Source organism: Fusarium subglutinans (genome assembly GCF_013396075.1).
Source record: "Fusarium subglutinans strain NRRL 66333 chromosome Unknown NRRL66333_c0000336, whole genome shotgun sequence".
NCBI classification, from domain to species: Eukaryota; Fungi; Ascomycota; class Sordariomycetes; order Hypocreales; family Nectriaceae; genus Fusarium; species Fusarium subglutinans.
This window is the reverse complement of record NW_023502399.1, coordinates 1-18196: the sequence shown is the minus strand read 5'-3', so window position 1 is coordinate 18196 and position 18196 is coordinate 1. Positions and strand designations below refer to the sequence as shown.

The window sequence follows — 18196 nt, the reverse complement described above, 5'->3', positions numbered from 1 at the left end:
GATATGCGACACGGGGTTCTCTACCCTACCGTATAATAAAACAGATGACATCTAATCCCATGCATGGCTAAGCTGGCGCAGGTACAGTACTGTAAATCTTAGATAGCGAGGACGTGACGCTGCCGCTGGTATGAGACAGGCGGACAAACATGATCAGCACAACACATTTGATCATTCTAAATGAATAAATAAAAGGCTTTGAAAATAATGCACCGCAAGTGGTTTTCATTTTGTCTCGAAAACTACGAATCTATAAATACCATAATTGCCAATCGACATTCATTTCCATCACGGCCGCTCTGTCTTATGCATGCAACTTACACATTCCCCGCCGGGCATGGCTCTAGCTCCCCGCTAAGATCTTCATTCAATACATCATTCACGACTATAGCAGGTTGTCGTTTCATCAATCCCTTCAACACATCGTCTGTCAACTCCAACATTTGGGTGGCCCGCATGTCTGCAAGTAATGCTCCCCAGCCAGTGAAGCTTTCACTCCCACTTGTAGGCTTGTCCATGACTTTCAAGTATGATCCCTTGCTCATTGATTTAGGAATACCAACAGACTCTGTTCCAGGAGCTTCGTGCTGAAGATGAGCTTGTCGTTATCGCACGCGGCCTGGGGCTGATGCGCCTTGTCAACAATCTCCTCCATTCGTATGACGCCGGCGGGAACAATTTAATTGTCATAGTCGCCGCTGATGAACGAGAAAATGGCTGGATTGGAGAGGCATTGGCCGAACATGCAGCCATCAGCATGTCCCCGAAAGCGCGTGGCCTGACAGTCGTGAACACAGACTTTCAGAGCGTCGGTGCAAGGGAAAAGATGTACTCTGGAGGCGGAATCTTCAGCATCACATCGCGTATTCTAGTGGTGGACCTTCTCACAGGTCTGCTGAATCCTGAATCAATCACAGGTCTTGTTGTTCTTCATGCCGATCGCGTTGTCGCAACATCCCTCGAGGCCTTCATTTTGAGAGTTTACCGCCAAAAGAACAAGATCGGGTTTTTGAAAGCCTTTTCTGACAACCCCGATCCCTTCACCACTGGCTTCTCACCCTTGGCCACTATGATGAGGAATCTCTTTCTGCGTAAAGCCTCGCTCTGGCCCCGATTTCACGTCACAGTCGCGCAATCTCTGGAAGGAAAGAAAAAGGCCGAAGTTATCGAACTCGAAGTCCCTATGACAGACTCGATGCGTGAGATTCAAAACGCCATAATGGAATGTGTTGAAGTCAGTATTCACGAGCTCAAGAAAGGCAACAGTGGCCTGGAAATGGACGACTGGAACCTCGACAGCGCTCTTCTCAAGAACTTTGACATCATGGTTCGGAGACAGTTAGATCCCAACTGGCACCGTGTGAGCTGGAAGACGAAACAGATTGTGAATGACTTGACTGTTCTCAGAACCATGCTCAACTCTATTCTGGCATATGATGCTGTTTCATTCCTTCAGCACTTGGATACCATTCATGCCGCCCACTCCCCACCTCCAGGATCGACCCGGCAAACACAATCACCATGGCTTTTCCTTGATGCTGCTCAGACCATTTTCGACACGGCAAGACGAAGAGTATATTCCGCTAGTGCCAAGGATGCGGCTCGGGAAGACAACATCGACTCCCTGAGGCCTGTTCTCGAAGAGCTACCCAAATGGGCGCTTTTAGCTGAGGTCCTGGAGGAAATTGATCGCGATCTGTACTTTGAGCCTCCAGTTCGAGACGACTCCAACGGCACCATCCTGATCATGTGCTCAAATACCGATACTTGCAGGCAGTTGCGAGACTTCTTACAAACCATGCACGTCAAGCCCAAGACGGAGAAACGAGCAAATGAGGACGATGAAGATGAGGACAAGCCCTCTGCAGCGTTCATGATGCGAAGGCGATTGAGGAACTACTTGAAATGGAAGAGACAATTTGCTCAGGTCAGCGCCACTCTCTTTTCCGAAAACCAGAAGGCCCTGAATGGAGCCACGGACACTCGTCCAGGTTTTGCAGGGTCAAGAGGTGGAAAGGCTCCTGCAAACAAGCGACGACGAATGCGCGGCGGAGGAAATGCCGGCGTAAGCATGGGTCGTGCTGAGAATGGCAGTATCATGCAGTACATTGAGAAGCCGGGAGAAGTTGCCGATCTCATGGCTGAGGTACAGATTACAGAAGAGGAAGCACAGCAGAAGGAAGACGTTGTAGCAGATCCCCTCGACAACATGGAGGAGTACTTCAAATTATATGATATGCAAGACCTAGTCGTCATCCACGCATATGATGGAGATCAGGACGAGCATGTTCTTGAGGAAACCAAGCCGCGATACATAATTATGTATGAGCCAGACGCCGCCTTCATTCGTCGAGTTGAAGTGTACCGGTCATCGCATAACGACAGGAACGTGAGGGTATACTTTATGTACTACGGTGGCTCAGTGGAGGAACAAAAATACCTGTCATCCGTCCGACGAGAGAAAGATGCATTTACGAAACTCATCAAGGAGAGGGCAAGCATGTCCCTTGTCATGACCGTGGACCCCGCTGAGGATCCTGAAGAGGCATTTCTTCGTACCGTCAACACACGTATTGCTGGTGGTGGAAGGCTTGCAGCAACTGCTGAGCCACCACGTGTCGTGGTAGACGTACGAGAATTCCGTTCCTCTCTACCATCTCTCCTCCACGGCCGCTCCATGGTCATTGTACCATGCATGCTCACAGTTGGTGATTACATCTTATCACCAAATATCTGTGTAGAACGGAAATCCATCAGTGATTTGATCTCGTCATTCAAGGATGGCCGACTCTACAGTCAAGCCGAGACTATGTTTCAGTACTATAAAAGTGTGATGCTGCTCATCGAGTTTGACCAGAATAAGTCCTTCACTCTGGAGCCATTTGCCGATTTATCGGGAAGCTTGAACAGTGTCGCTCCGACCAACATGTCATCCGACCTCCAATCCAAGTTAGTACTACTGACACTAGCGTTTCCAAAGTTACGCATCATCTGGTCTTCGTCTCCGTACCAGACGGCTGAGATCTTTGAATCCCTGAAGACTCAGGAGGAAGAGCCAGATCCGATAGCCGCTGTCAGGGCTGGCTTGGATAAGGATACAAGGGCCGAGGAGCAAGCCTTTAACCAGGAGCCCCAGGATATGCTTGCCATCGTGCCAGGCGTGACTCCACAAAACATCAAGAATTTGGTGCTCAAGACTGAGAGTATTCGTGAAGTTGCCAACATGACGGTCCAAGAACTGGCACCCTTGGTCGGCACAACGGCTGGACGACAGATTCATGGATTTTTTAACCGCAACGTCATGGAAGAAGACGATTAATACCAAGCCAATGTCAAAGCCGTACAATATGCCGCAGGATGTAGAACAGAGTGAGACAATAAACAATATAAGTGGACTCGATTTCCAGCCACCACCCTCACCTCGGGGAGCAAGGAAATAGAAGACTTTAGAAGAGTATGTCAAAATAAACTTAGTCTAAGTTTAGGAGAACTTAGACTAAGTTGTCTAAGTCTTTTCATCACTTAGGATAAAGGTCTTAAGTTTTCTTGCCTCCCCCCTCTCCCCCGGCCCTAATACCAACAGAAATCAAAGTAAATCACCAGTGGAATTCAAACTGAGCACCATCGGACTGTAGCAATATCGAAGTTGTTGCCCAAAATCGTGAGGATTGGGTATCCTGATGCTGACAGACGAAAATCAAAGAAATCAGAAAAGAAATCTCAAACGGCCGTAGCAGACTCCTCCGCAAACTAACATAGCTCTCCCCACCCCCAAACCTTCTCCTTTATCAAATTGGTATCACAAATAAATTCGCCCTGATGTCTCATCGTCTAAACTCTCGTCGTCCTCATGTGAGAGCCTCCCCGGCGCTTCGCTCGGCCTCCCTTCGAACCGCAATAGCCACAGGTTAAGAAGCGGACCAGAATTCCGATAAAGTTTACCACACCGTTGACGATGGCTGTCAAAATCCGACCGATCCCCCCGATAATTGCCATAATGATATCCCCAATTGTCTGGAGGCATGACCGGATCTGTTGGAGAGGCTTGTTAGTGATGTCTTCGAGGCGAGGCTGAAAGAGTGGGGGTGGAGGAGAAGACAGCGACTGGGGAGGGGCAACGAAAGTAGTGAGTGAGTGGAAGAAGTAGAGGCTGAGTGAGAGTGAGAGAGAAAGAGAGGAAATGGGCTTAGTGGTGATTCGGTTGAGTTTGATGTGTAGACCAATATGGTATGTTCCTCCTGGAGGGAATCTATGGGGCGCAACTTACGCAAGACATAACACCGCCCATTGTGAATATTTGAAAGGTGTTGTAGTAGGTGATGTAGGTACTTTGTGTATGTGTTTGGTTGGTTGCGATTGATGAGCTTTTAGACAAGGCTGAGATTCTGTTGTAGGTCTGAAGTTGGTGTTGTGAAAGATAAAGTTTATTCGAGGTCACATCCTTATATATGTAAAATTTGTTGCGCTGGTCATTGCTCCTGCTGCATATTTTTTTCTTCTTTTTCTTTTTCTTGGATCATACCTTCCTCCGTCATGTTTATTTCCTGACGTCAGTTTGCGATCTCCGATTCCCTCATGACCCAGCCACCAGCCACACTAACGGCTGTGGCTAAATGACAGGTCACCATGATTGGCTGTAGCATCATGATGACGTCCCTAATGTGGCTACTCCTCCAAGAAAACAAGGCCTGTTATGTCTTATTACCGCTGTAGCCCGTTGCGGGTTTGTTTGAGGTTACGTTCGACGTCAGGGCAATCAATCGTTGGAGAGAATTCCCTGCAAAATGGCTCGACTGATTTACCCTTCCCTCCCCTCCCCTATCCACCTACAGATTGTGTGTTGTAACGCAACACCACCTTAATTTCAATCTGACCAGCCAGCCGCCATTGACCAGGACCAGGTTTTGATTAAACGAGGTCTAATGGAGGGCTAAAGAGGAATCTTTTCTGACGTCACACTGTCATGATGAGATCAATCGATAGGGCATTGGTGTCACCACGACGATCGAACCCCCGAGATGGACGAAATGGGGGAATCTGGATTTTCTTGGCCTTGTGCTGGTGGCCTCATTGGTCGTCATATTTACGATGTGCCATTAAGGTCCGAGATTGCAGTGTCTTCACGGAGGGTGATGCCTGTCAGGATGTGTGTGTGCTGTCCGCATTTGGGTATCTTTCGCTTCAACTCCAGCCTCATTGAGATGAGTAGGTATCTAGTAGTTTCCAGAAATATCTAGTTAGTTAATACACGTGGCTGAATCCGTGCCACTGATCCAGGGAATCTAATTTTGCAATAACATAGTGGAGGTCTGTCTGAACGCCAAATCATGCAAACCACTTCTTCTTTTGCGATACGGCCTTCTGCATGTTGATTCGCCTCAACATTTCGCGGTTCCTGTTATCGAGGAGCCCCAGCGCCGAGCGATCATCGGGGAAATAGGCCTGCCCGCGGGGGATACGCGGTCGCTCGCCATCCATCATCTTGATGCGCTGCACGCGGCGCAGTTTCGTTAGGCCATACCAGCAAACGATAAGCGAGAAGACGACTGAAACGCCAGTGACGCCAGCGAAGCCCCAGTTTGTCTCCTCGATGAAGTTCTCCAAGTTCATGCCGTAGAGGCCAGCGAGGAACGTTCCCATGGCTAGGCCCAGCGTCCCAACGCTGAATTTTAGATCAAGCAACATGAGAGCGTTTCGATTGGCGTCCAGAATTGCACGAACGCTACATTTGTGTGTGAGTAATATGATCAGCATTAAGTCAAGGGTAAGGGTTCCTTACATTTCCTCCGTGTTTCGGATGCCCGAGACAAGGTTGCCAGCTTCTTGCACGATTTCGTCAGTCAGCTTGTGATAAGACTCCAAAAGCATCTCAACCTCGGTATGGTCATCCTCCCCCCTGTAAAGATCGTGTGTTTTCTCCGTCAAGTACATGGCAGAGAGATCATCGTCGGCTTCGAGGAGGTCTTCGATGGCATCCCGGACCAACTTTGCTTTTTGCTCAAAGGTGCTCACTCGCTTGGATAGAATAAGGAGCATTCTGAGCTTGCTTCGGTCAATATCATCCTCCAGCTCGCTAAGAATATGCATGACCGGCTCCCGCACCGCTTCGAAATCGGCTTCAAGTTCAGACGTCACTGAGGTCAACACCGCTTCCAATGCCCGGAACTCATATGGCAGAGCGCCTGATGCTTGTGAATTCTTCTGTTGGAGTTTGCCCTGCAAGTCGTACATGAAGGCCGATTGGGGGTACGATGTCTTTGAGCCGTAAATATCGAATAGAAGCACTCGGTCATGTTTGATCAGAACCTTGAGATGGAGTAGGTTTAGCAAAATGGCCGAGGGGCGAATAAGGATATGAGGCAAGGTTGATGAGTCAATCTTTCGCAAATCTCGAGGCAATAAGCCGAACTTGAAAATATATATTGTTAGTTGTTATATTCTTGAAAACTTTCCTTGCGTCCGAGACAACCGTACCTTAGCAATAAGCTCAGTCTTCTTGAATTCTCCATCAACAAGAATTACGTTCCCATGCTCGTCAACCTCCGTGCATCGCAGTCGAGGCTCAGATGCAGCTTTGGCCGCGAGTGTACGCCGATTGTTAAAGATTGACGAGCCATCAGAATATTCGTCATGGTTTGGGAGATCGTCTGGCTTCAAACCCTTATTGTCCTTCCTTCCTGCGAACTTGAGGAATCGTTCCCATGTTGGTGGGTTCTCTGGGTTCGGGTTTTGGCCTTTGAATAACTTGCGCACACCTCGACTGGTGCTGAAGTAGCGTTGGGACGTCCAGGGCTGATGACAATCTTGAAGTTTCCGTGAAGTGGGATCTCTTTGGAAGAGGGTTGGTCTGGGCACGGTCACTGTTCTCTGGCATGCTGTACCCAAGGTTGTGAATTGCTTCCGCATCGCAAGAGTATCCAGTGTTCGTGCGCGGCAACATGGAACTGGTGTGGTCATCGAGGTTCGGCCATGGTTTGCGTTCGAGAAAGCCCTCTTGGACTGACACCGAAGGAATCGCAGGAGGTTTCGTGATGGAACCGGAAGACACAGGGTTGGCTGCATCACTGGGAGTCCGTATTACGTCGGCATTGGTATCGGAAATTATGCGGCGTCTCTTTTCCAAGACAGGCTCTTGTCGATGATATCAAGAAAAGTCGATGTCGAAAAAGACGCCTTAGTCATCGGGACCAAGCCACTGGTTCTGGTTCTGGGGTCTCACTCGGGTGGTGCACAGGCCACATTCAGCTTAGGTACGTACCCTTAGGTTTACTTGGGATCTGTCAAACATGTCGAGAGAGGAATTGTTCTTTAAATAATCACAAATTTGTAGGTATTTTGCCCTACCTACGTAGATGCGATGAATTGAATACCTCTTGTCTCTTTTCTTTTTTGGGATAAATCATTAAATCTAGCTCTTGTTGGCGTTATGAATTTACGCCTCCGCCTTGCTTGCCGACTGGCCCTTTGAATCTTCGAGATATGGCATTTTTTTCTCTTGCAGAATGTTCCTCCAAACAACCTTCCTACCTATAGGTCGACTCTTTCAGGACCAGCACCTCAATGGTCAACGACCACTATTTCCTTTTGTCGAGAGGGCATGTATTTGGGTTGTCAACTTGAGCCATACGCGATTCCCTAAAGCTCATATCGGCCTGAAGTAATTCAAGCCATTGAGGCTCGTCCATCTCATCAACTCTCTCATCACTCTCAAATCTTGTATAATTCTGCGCCATGGGCCTTACACCTCTGCGTATTCGAAGCAAGCGAAAATTTCCATCTAGAGGCAAACCATCCCTTGGTCAAACTATCGCTTCTATACCTGACGACCAAATCAACCCCTCCAAGAGAATGAAGCGCTCACTATCAAGTGTCCTCGCCTCTCGATCTACGCGTTGGAGGCCGGCTATTCAGGCTCTCCCGGCCGAAATCTTGGAGAGCATATTCCTTTACAGCGCCAATGTTGCCCTCCCCCGGTCCGCACCGATCATAGGATCAAAGCTTTCTGGTCCGGCTACTCTCATCAGGTTCATCATATGGGCTTTCCAAGATACCTGGGAACAATCGTTCGGTGACCCTGAGAAGTTTGCTGCAATACATAAGAATCGTGTATCTGGTAATTGGCAACTCCAGGTTTGTCAACATCATCATACTTCAGGGATTTCACAATCTAATATGATTGGTTTAGTCAACCATATTGTGCCTACCTTGGATCACAGCAGAATTGATTCTGCAAGCGCAGCAGACCTGGGTAGAAAAATACGCCAGAGACCAGCATTATCGTCATCACCTTCCTCGGTTCGATGATGACGGTGACCCCTTTATTTATGGTAACAGCCATGATTTCGAAGGTGGTATAGGGCACTTCAACTCACAGGAGTGTTTTGAAGCTGATTATCAGGAGGTTCTGTCCTGGAAACCGTTCGAAAGGGTTGGATCATGGGGTGGCTGTGATGTTCATCCAAAGGTACGCATTCCTACAACCCTCGTCACCGGTCCATGGGACGAGAAGAACCTACGCCTCCTGTTCTGGCTTCGCAGGGGTGGGCTAGTCTATGGCCTTGAAGAGCACGATAGATCGTGGGAGATTCAGCTGGACTGTCTTCGTAACGCATTTATCGACGCACCGGAGCCTAATGTCTTCCTCACAAATTTGATCGATCTCACTACACTATGTCAGGGGCTGCCAAGAGATGTTGCCAGAGAGCAAAGAAGGCGTATTGATCAGCGGCTCAAATGGGGTGCTGATAATGTCATCTCGAAAGAGATACTTCGACAGGTCTATGGAACGATAGGGATGTTCCATGATGGCTTTGGCGCTTCAAGCTCCCCGAAATAACGGCTGATATTCTTCCGTCCTGACCAAAGAGACTGCACTGCCTCCCAGCTGTTCCGTTCCCCTCATGTCCAAATCTGCACCCGCAAGAATTGGGTAAGCACTGTCACTTCGAGCTACCACATTCAGCCCGTCGACATATATCATAACCTAGGTGGCTTCAGCCAACACATCAGAGTCGGGGCAGGACGGTAGTGAATGTTGTCGCATTAGGGTTCAATAGGATTCGTGTGAACTCATAATGGCTCATCGTGCATCCTATCACCAGCACAAAACCCCCAACGCCTTGAGGCTTGTCAGGCCTAGTGATTGCGGGGCCACCACGCCTCAAAATAAGGAATCGAGTCCAGCATGATTAGAAGTATTTTTCTGTATTTAATAGACATCCCTAGATTCATCGGGGAGCACCTTGTGATAGAAAGTCACCAGGCTTCATATGATTCGAGTCTGGAACGAAAGTACCAAATCTTCTGAAGCCTCCACACCATGAATAAGATACGAAGCGCAAGGTAACAACATGGGCAGAATGTCACATACAGAAACACCCTAAACTCAACAAGACTTACTTCATAGCAAACTTGCCTCCAATGTCGCTTTGCCTATGAAAGACTTCTTTCATCTCCACCTCACCCAACAGCCTATCTTGTTTGTAGCACTAAACTTCACGATGTTCCCGCAGCGATAACAACCAAAGCCCAGCCCTGTACGTAATAAGCACACACACTCACATGCACAGACGCATTCACACGAGACTTGCTGATGATGTAACTTACACCGCATTTGAGGAAAAGAGGTCAAAGACAGGGATAGAGAAGGTAACATACTGTCAAGTCTGTGCCAAGCGAGTTGGGATATGACTCACGCCGCTAACACACCATGTCCAATGGACCACGCGATTCCGGGATTTCACGGCTGTGACGGCGTTCCTGGAAGTTCCGAGTGAAGAGATCTCGAGGGTGCAATCTGTGGGAATGTGACTGCGATTCGATCATGCACCAGATCAGACAACCTTGAATGAATTAAACACGATTTTAAGGCACAGTTTTATGGTAAGAATCATGTCTTACCTCCTCCGGTTCTCGAATCTCATTTCTCCGAGCTTCCTCAGGCTTCAGTAGTCCGGATCGACATGCAGATGTTGGTCTAAATTCGATTCTGGCGCATCACGTAGTCACAAATGGTGAATGGTTCGCTTCAGTTGCGTGAAAAGCGGAGGCAATTTAGTGTTCCAGCATAATGCTTTTGATTTCGTGCTTGTCTTGCTTTGCTCGTGCGTCCTTCTCCTATCCGAAAATTGGTTCCATAAGGGAATGGAAATGACTGCCACGAGTCCACTATCGCGAGGACTGTTTCAAGCTAGCTATTAGATTTCGCCATAGCGTCATCGCTCTCCTCAATTCAGATCATTCTTGGGACTCCTTTGCTCGAGTCCGCTTCCGAAATCGATTGCTTTGTTTGCCTTCTGAGATCCCAAAGTCTGCCTTTGACGAGGTCGAGTGGATTCAAGCTTTGGCTGTTTCCGAACACAATATGCGGTCTTGGGATGTCTTGATTGCAGGGAAAACGCAAACTGAACTCCAGTTCATGCAAAACCGATCACCTTGCAGATTCCTTCTTGAGCGCCGGGGTCGTTGTTCTTGGGTGACCGGGTTTGTCTGCTCGGTTTTGATAGCAAATCAAACCTATTACCTTCCTTAAACTTCTCGCCCCTCCTCTTTGTCGTGCGATACTTTTTTCAGTGCCCTAAAGTCCACTTCTGGGACCTTGCCGGCAAACGAAGTAAAGCCAAATAAGTAACAAGTACAAAACAAAGAAAAGCAGCGTCGTCCTAGTCATACAACATATGTACTCTTCACCACCGAACGGCCCTTTGTAAACAGATAGTCGCCGCCATCACTCTTTCTCCTAGCCCCTTCCAGACATGCAGGCAAATGAACACGCTTTTCGGCCCAAAGTCGGGAGAACGGCAGATGCCTATACGGCAGAACTGTGATCTCCCAAATATGTGGTATCAAAGGCCCTTTAGCAAAAGACCCCATTTCTTCCGCCCACCACATCAATATATTTAACAAAGAGAATTTTCTTGATTCGACATTATTTCTTGACTTTCAAGTCGTGTATAGTTTATCTATAGTCGACAGGGTATCAAGTTGGAAACAGTGTATCGTTACCAACATGTGATTGGTTTTTAGTTGAGAATACCCTCCAACAGACCAGGTCCCCGAAGGCCGATAGCAGGATGGACAGACGAAACTTCGTAGCCCCGAGCCGCTTCGGCAGAGCAGCAGACTCGCTTGCCGGTGCCAGGGAAGCTAGGACGGACGGGGATCTGGAGGTTCGACTCGGAGGTAATGCCTCGAGTGCGAACCAACGTATCAGGCCAGGCAGAATGCTGGGTAGAATAACGACCACCAAGGATCTCGCGAACGTTCTCCTGAAGGTAGTTATCCATAGAAGCGGTTCTAGTTCGCTTCGTGCCACTTCTAGGGGCTGTTGCGGGCACAATCTCAGCTGCGCGATAATTATGAAGCTCCTGTAGAGCACGAGCGGCGTCAGAATCGCGAGCCATATCGTCAAGTTCCTGCTGTCGTCTCGCCAAGGAGGTTTCCAGAGACAGGTCCACGAGCTTGCCAACCGGGCCGGTGTAAGACTCGGGGGACGTATCGCAGTGCACATCATGGTCCTCAGGAACCGAAGGGATCGTCGGCTTCTGGCTCAATCTCTCGTTACATGACTTCGACGCTCGGAATCGCGACGGCATACCCAGCCTGCAAGAGCTGAGGGTCGCGCTAACAAGCGATGAAGAAGATGAGATGGAAGAAGAGCGCGAGGAACGCGACGAATCCGAAATCATCGATTCGGGTGAGGAAGCTGTTGACACTGAAGTAGCGAGGGAAGATCGACGAGTAGGGCAGTAGGCTTGAGGGGACGATGTCATGGCGGCAGGGAGACGATCGAGGTACTGAGATGTGTTCACATTGTTGGCTTGAGCCATGGCCAAGCCCATCGCGGAAGACTTATTAAGCATGTGGGAAGCGGCACTCGCTGCAGGAGTGCAGAGTCCACTGCTCTGAGGGGTAAGTCGAGGAGTTGGCAGCATACCCAGACTAGGGGCCGCGCGGCCAGAGGTGTATCCTGAAGCCGCTGATTCCATAGCCATGGGAGCACTGTAGGGCTTGAGAGATGGTGTGGCCTCCGCAGATTCATCGCCACATGAATTCTGAGCTTGATGGGGCATATTGAGAATACTGCGAGGAGACAAAGCACAAAGATCACTTGACCTAGGAATAGCAAGAGTCACAGGAATCAATGTGGCAAGATTAGTCAACTCGGGATTCAGACCCAAGATGATTCGCTTCCAATCCACGACCTGCTGGGACACAATCTGTGAGACACCTCCGGGAGAAGGAGGCCCAGACGGAGGAGGCGTGTACTTGAGAACAATGTCGGTCCATCGCTGGAAGACCTCGTCAACGATATGCATCTTCCAATTAACTGCGTGGAGAAAAGCGATTTCGTTCTGGTTGATCTCTTGAGTGTGAAGTCCTGAAATCTTGCTCCAAGCCCGGGCAGAATAGTTTCTATCCTGAAGATACTTTGAGGCAAGGATGAGAGCCGCGAGAAACATACGACGACCGCACTGAAGGGCGCGATCGGCGTGTCGGTCCTCAGGCTGCTCCATGGTGAAGTTATGCTTCGGCACATGGGGCTTGATGAGAATTAAATAATAGAGAGCGACTTGCAGAGTCGAGTAGCTTGTTCGTGACCGGCGCAAAGTCTCTTGAATGAATGTGCGCAGAGGGAGAATGGCCCTACTTCCAAGCTCATTTCGGCAGGCGACAGAGGAGAGAGGCCAAATGGCTTCGACGATATGTGTCGACGAATCTAGAAGGGTGAAGGCTAAGCGCATGAACAAGTAATCACAATCCAGTCATAACATACCGACAAGGCTATCTACGAAGTTGACTTTTCGGTCAGACTGTCGGACCAGAGCCGGGGGGCACGCGGCGCGAGCATTTGAAGTTCTTCGTGGGTTCTGGCGTAGTTCAGCGGGGAGTGCGTCCGTCTGTGTCTTTTGAACACGACGCCGCAAGTTGAGACTACAATCAGCAACGGCGGCCTTTCTCGAAAAATAGGAATCGCAAGAGTCGGAGTCAGAAGAGTGTGCGGAAAGAGAGGAGTCGTCGGAAATCTGAGAGGTGGTGTCGGACCAAACAGAAGTAGTGGAAGTCGAAGCGGAAGAAGCTATGGAGGTGTTGTAGGGTGCATATTGGGAGGAGGGGTTATAAGCGGGCGACACGGTTGCGTCGCACATCATGTTGAATAGTGAATAAAAGGATCCTGAACTGCAATCAATTCAGGGGGTTGTCCAGTCGCCGTCTACGGCTAAGCCACCAATCAGATCGTGGTTTGCCGATAAATTCGCGGGGTCGAAATCGAGTAACGATACTCCGTTGCAGCGCGTGTAAGTGCTGCTTCGAGGTATATCCTTGGTTGTGTTTTCAGAGAGCTTCTAGACAATGAAGTGCAAAAGCGACTTGATAACACAAACGATGAGACCGGAGGACGAAGCGGAGACGGCGACAGGAATAAGATATGTTTTTTCAACAGGCATTGCGGCAATGCTTCAAATCTCGAGTGAGGTTGGAAGCGAATGGTAGTCTTAGAACAAGGCTACCATCAGGGCGATCGAATAGTGGAAATCGATTTCGGAGGTTGAGAATTAATAGATATCAAGTCGGTGTTAGTTGATTATGCAAGGTACTGTTGTTGAAGGTGTGGCTGAAGATGAGATGACCTGAAAAGAGGTGGTGAAGGGGTTTATTAGATGGCCGAAAGAGGGTGACTCTTTGCTTAAGTGGCCTAAGGGGCGAGTGAGGCGTTGAGTTGGTGGCAGCCTGCGGTTATGGGATGTGACTCTTCTGGTTTTGCACGGTGGCAATTCTGAGCCAAAGCGGCGGGGGCGTGTGGCAGGTGTTAGCCAACTGGCGATCTCGGAGAGAGCGTTTTAGAGTGTGTGCGAGGTGGTAGCCTGTGCCTGGTTCGGTACAAGGATGACTAACAGGAGCTTCGTCACTGTGAGTGTGGCGAAGGAACTGAATAGCGGGTTGCAGCCTGGCAGGGGAATGACAGTGAACGGGAAAATCGTACAGGTGACCAGAAATAGAGTCAGAGAAACAGTAACAGTAACGGAGGGGGAAAACAAAATTGGTTGAAGCAAGTGAATAGAACAACAGGAACGAAATGATGATAGATGAGTGAAAGTGAAGATGGGATGGATGGTGATAGAGGCCACGGGCAAGTGAGCAATACAGCGAGTCCGGAGACTGACACCAAGAGTGACTCGAGTGGCAGACAGAATACTTCTCGGTGGAATCACCTCACTGATAGAAGGCAATAATCCTTGCCTAACGAGTTTGGGACGGGTGCGGGCGAAGGCCGGGGGAGGCAAGGTTGGTCCCTCGAGTGGACAACCTTTTAGGCTTGGGCTCGGCTGGGCTTGGCTGGGCTGGACTCGGCTGGGCTGGACCTAGGCAGTGCTGTGCTGGAATTTGTAGGCGAGGCCAAACAAAGTGTGACTCTTTGCAGCGTCAGGCGGCAAAGAGAGTGTGTGAGTCTGAGTGAAAAGTCGCAGAGTGCAAATGAATGCCGCTGCGGCCTGACTGAGAGAGGTACGGTTTGAGTAAGGTTGGAACAAGTCTTTTTTGAGAGGAGATTACCAAGATCAAAACAACAACAAAGATGAAGACAAGACGCCGTGGAGAGTGGAGATGTACACGATCCAGAGCAGACTTCAGAGAGTCGCTTGGGGACGGATTCAGAGGACGAAATCGAACATTATGGCGATGATGCTGTTCGATGGGGGAGGGGGAAAAGGCGGGAGATGGCAGCCGCGGGCTATGGCATAGTTTTGAATGCCTGGGAGGACGAAAGCGTGAGCAAGACCAGGAGGAGAGGCGAGTTGAGCGTCGGTACCTACGGCGCGCTGCAAGATTGGCCAGCGCGTGAGGTACTGTACCTCGCAGAAGTGTCTGTGAGAGATATCCGTACTGTACAACTTAGCCCTTGTAGCTGCTTCAGCCAGTCAGTGGGCTGGTCAATCCTGCCCTGGCATCTCACACTGGACAACGAGAAGCCCCTCTTTTCCAGCTCCGTGCGATACTGTGCATAGATCGCGCATTCTGGTACATGTGTGGCCTTCCACGATGGGCCTAAAAGCGTGTCTGCCTTTTGGCGTCGCCTTATTGGTCCTCGATATTTAACAGCGCGTGTCTTTCCCCTCCACCATCCACCCTTTACACGGCGCCATCCACCTCCACCTCCCGGACATCGAGTCTTGATCAAGGCCTCAAGGCATCCACGGATTTCTGTTTCCTGGCATCGAAAGTCCACGTACTATGTACGGTGTGAGGAGAAGGATGAGGTTGACTTGTCGCTAACGCCTGACTCATCGTTCAGTTGAAGAGGCCTGCTGTATGTATGTATCTAGTATCCAAAGTCTACACTGGTCTTTACCTGCTAGATGGGCCTCACATGAGAACAAGCACGACGCAGGTCTTCCTTCATGCAATCATCATGGACTCGAATGGAGCCTTGTCAGTAATGGAATGGTGCTCTGTTCTGCTGCAGCTTTCGTCAGGGTATTGCTACAGCCAGCCAGGTAGGTACCGAGCTCCGTGACGATGACCAACGACTTGGATTTGACTCACCTCATCTTTGAACACTTCACTTGGTTAGCACGCCAGCCAGGTTCGTGCGTCTCGCGTATCCCTGCCGTCCCGACCACCCTAGTCACCGTACCAACCCTTTCTGGTTCCTTGCTTGACTCTTGACTGAGTTGTCGACTGCCTGTGCTCGAAATTGAAGAGGCCATCCTCGTTTTAGGTTCTCGTCATCTTCTCCTGGGATCAGTCAGTTGTTGCACGGTTGCCCCTTATGTGTACTTCCGGACTCTTGGCCTCACACATAATGAAACCTCGAGCTTTCCTGATAGCACCCGACCGCTACTGATACCTGGCCATGATGCCAAATTAAATGCTACTGAGCTGAATCTTCACAGCCAGTGCTTCGCTTTAACCCTTTGCCTTTTTTAGGTGGGAGCATAGCCCTCCAAAACTTGGCTCTAGTGTGTGAAGACTCTTCTCCTCAGCTCTTGATAGTGCACACCTCCGTCTTGTCCGCCACCACTTCATGAGCATTGGTAAATCTGGTACAATTCATGATGATGGTTACAATACGGCCAAGAGAGGGGGTGTTCAGTTCTCATTTGTTTGGCGGCAAATGTACGGATTATACTTGTCGCCAAGATGTTTCCCGGGCATCGTTCACTCAGCCTTTCGAAGCTACGCTGTGCCTAGAGGCATTCAATGAAAGCCGAACAATCTGCCCAATGGAAAGAATCGATTGTATAAACATGTGGGTGGGAATGATTGGTCTGGATTTGTCTCGCCTCCGAACATGAAGTCTGTTGGCAGAATCCGAGATCTCTTCTTCAAAACTTGACGTCTGTTGACTTTCGCCAGCATCAATAAAAAAACGCTTTGTTTGTATGTATGTATGTATGTACATAGTATCTTGCCACTGAAATACGGTGGCACACCCATCGTAGCGAGAGGCATTTACAATATTGACGAATATAGAGTTCTACGGATACTAGTTATCTAGTCCCTATCGCATCACAATCGTTGAACGCATGTTCATGTCCGGTGTCGCCTCTGGCTTTTACCATGTTTGGCATTTGTCAAGGGCAATTAATCCAAGGCTCCTGTTCCCCTCACCCTTGCGCGTGATCTACTGTAGAAGGTCTCGCCATTATCTCTGGGCATTTGTTGATCGGACACCTATGGGGAATACAGCCATCCCACAATGACCTAAAGTCCTTTTGAAAGGTTCCGATACTGTAGTCATCCTAGGTGGGTGCTATGCCTCAAATACCTGGCTTTAGTCAACATCGTGACTCCGCAACTCGGTTTGTTGCCCGCTGCAGAAGCACAAGCCTCAAAGGTAATCATGCAGCGCAAGGACACATTTGCTTTGACATGATCATAGAGTCGCCAATGCCATGTCCAGGAGAATTATGTTCTTCTGTTCGTGTTAGCCTTGGGCTACATACGGTTGCTTGGGACATTGACCGAATAAGTGAGTTGACTCGGTCATCTCAACAAGCTAAGGTCGATGAGCTTGGTCATCGAAATTACTGGCTTCTTTGTGATAATACTGTCACCACATGTGCTACCTCGAAAAAAATCTCTCGTTCCATCTGTGCAATGACTGGTGTTGTCTTCATTCTAGTTCATCATGAGAAGGCTGATTACAGACACCGCCATCATGATTCTAGTCCCACAGGTGCTTACACAACTCCTCATCAGCTGCACATCATGAGCGTGAGTGTGAGCATGGGCTTCTTCTTTTCTTCGGGTACTTCTCCTCCTCTGTGGTGTATCTGCTGATGGTGAAACACACGATCCTTTTTACAGTCACGTACGTACTCGGTGTTCTTGGACATGATGAATGCTCCTTCATCCGGCTCGTGCGCCCACCAAGTGGTGGCGCGCTAACAGCCCCTTAACAGATTCCCAATTTCTTTGTTCTTCGTCAGAAGTCCCAACTTGAAATCGCACGTACCGAGCTCTGTGGTCCGCCGTACAACACTCTACTTGCAATATTGTGTTTTGTTCGTCTCATTGCGCATTATCGAGCTTGTACAGAGGTCCCTACTAAAAGTTTTATCCTATGCTAAAATTACTAGTGCTATTAAAAGCAAATTAGTACTTTTAAATAAGTTAATTTCCTACTAAATAATCCCTACCTTTCTTATACTTATTTCCTTTTTCTAGCTTAATAATTTTTTCTATATAATAAGGTATTTATTTAATCTATACTTAAATCTTTTCTTATAGTATTACTAACTAAGCTACCTTTTATCTATAAATAGCTTTATATTTACTTTAAGGTATACCTTTTTTTATTATTTCTTTTTTTAAATATAACTAGGTAGCTTTAATAGTATTTAAATTAAGGCTATTTTTATACTAAAAAAGTTACTATATATTAGTAAGGTTAAAGACTTATTACTATATATAGTAGCTATATATTAGTGCCTTATCTTCCTAAATAACTATACTAGGCCTTTTTTCTTTATATAATTAATATAAAAAGAAGTAATTTTAAGATAAAAATCTTTTTTTAATATTACTATTAATTAATATTTCCCTTTTTTTCCTTTTTTATAAGTTTTTTATTTTTTTTATTTTACTTTTAAGCAGGCTTTTTACCTAGTAGATTTTTTAAACTAACTCTTTTTATTATTATTATTAGCTTCTATTTCTCCTTTTTTTTTAGCTTAAGCTTATAGTTAAGCTC

General features: G+C 48.2%; 4 protein-coding genes across 4 annotated transcripts; 2 read left to right on the top strand and 2 right to left on the bottom strand.

Moving 5' to 3' along the window:
• Positions 1-456: 456 nt before the first annotated feature.
• On the top strand, positions 457-3319 carry FSUBG_13373 (DNA excision repair ERCC-4; the record flags this gene model as incomplete). The annotated part of the gene is made up of 2 exons (XM_036678257.1): positions 457-504; positions 554-3319. The coding sequence occupies 2 exons, from the start codon at positions 457-459 to the stop codon at positions 3317-3319; spliced, it is 2814 nt and encodes a 937-aa protein (XP_036531158.1).
• Positions 3320-5325: 2006 nt separating this feature from the next.
• Positions 5326-6906, bottom strand: FSUBG_13372 (mitochondrial inner membrane magnesium transporter mrs2; the record flags this gene model as incomplete). Its single annotated transcript, XM_036678256.1, has 3 exons — positions 5326-5722; positions 5780-6408; positions 6475-6906. The coding sequence occupies 3 exons, from the start codon at positions 6904-6906 to the stop codon at positions 5326-5328; spliced, it is 1458 nt and encodes a 485-aa protein (XP_036531157.1).
• Positions 6907-7731: 825 nt separating this feature from the next.
• FSUBG_13371 (uncharacterized protein) lies at positions 7732-8836 on the top strand (the record flags this gene model as incomplete). Its single annotated transcript, XM_036678255.1, has 2 exons — positions 7732-8130; positions 8186-8836. The coding sequence occupies 2 exons, from the start codon at positions 7732-7734 to the stop codon at positions 8834-8836; spliced, it is 1050 nt and encodes a 349-aa protein (XP_036531156.1).
• Positions 8837-11021: 2185 nt separating this feature from the next.
• Positions 11022-13151, bottom strand: FSUBG_13370 (G1 S-specific cyclin pas1; the record flags this gene model as incomplete). Its single annotated transcript, XM_036678254.1, has 2 exons — positions 11022-12718; positions 12776-13151. The coding sequence occupies 2 exons, from the start codon at positions 13149-13151 to the stop codon at positions 11022-11024; spliced, it is 2073 nt and encodes a 690-aa protein (XP_036531155.1).
• Positions 13152-18196: the final 5045 nt, after the last annotated feature.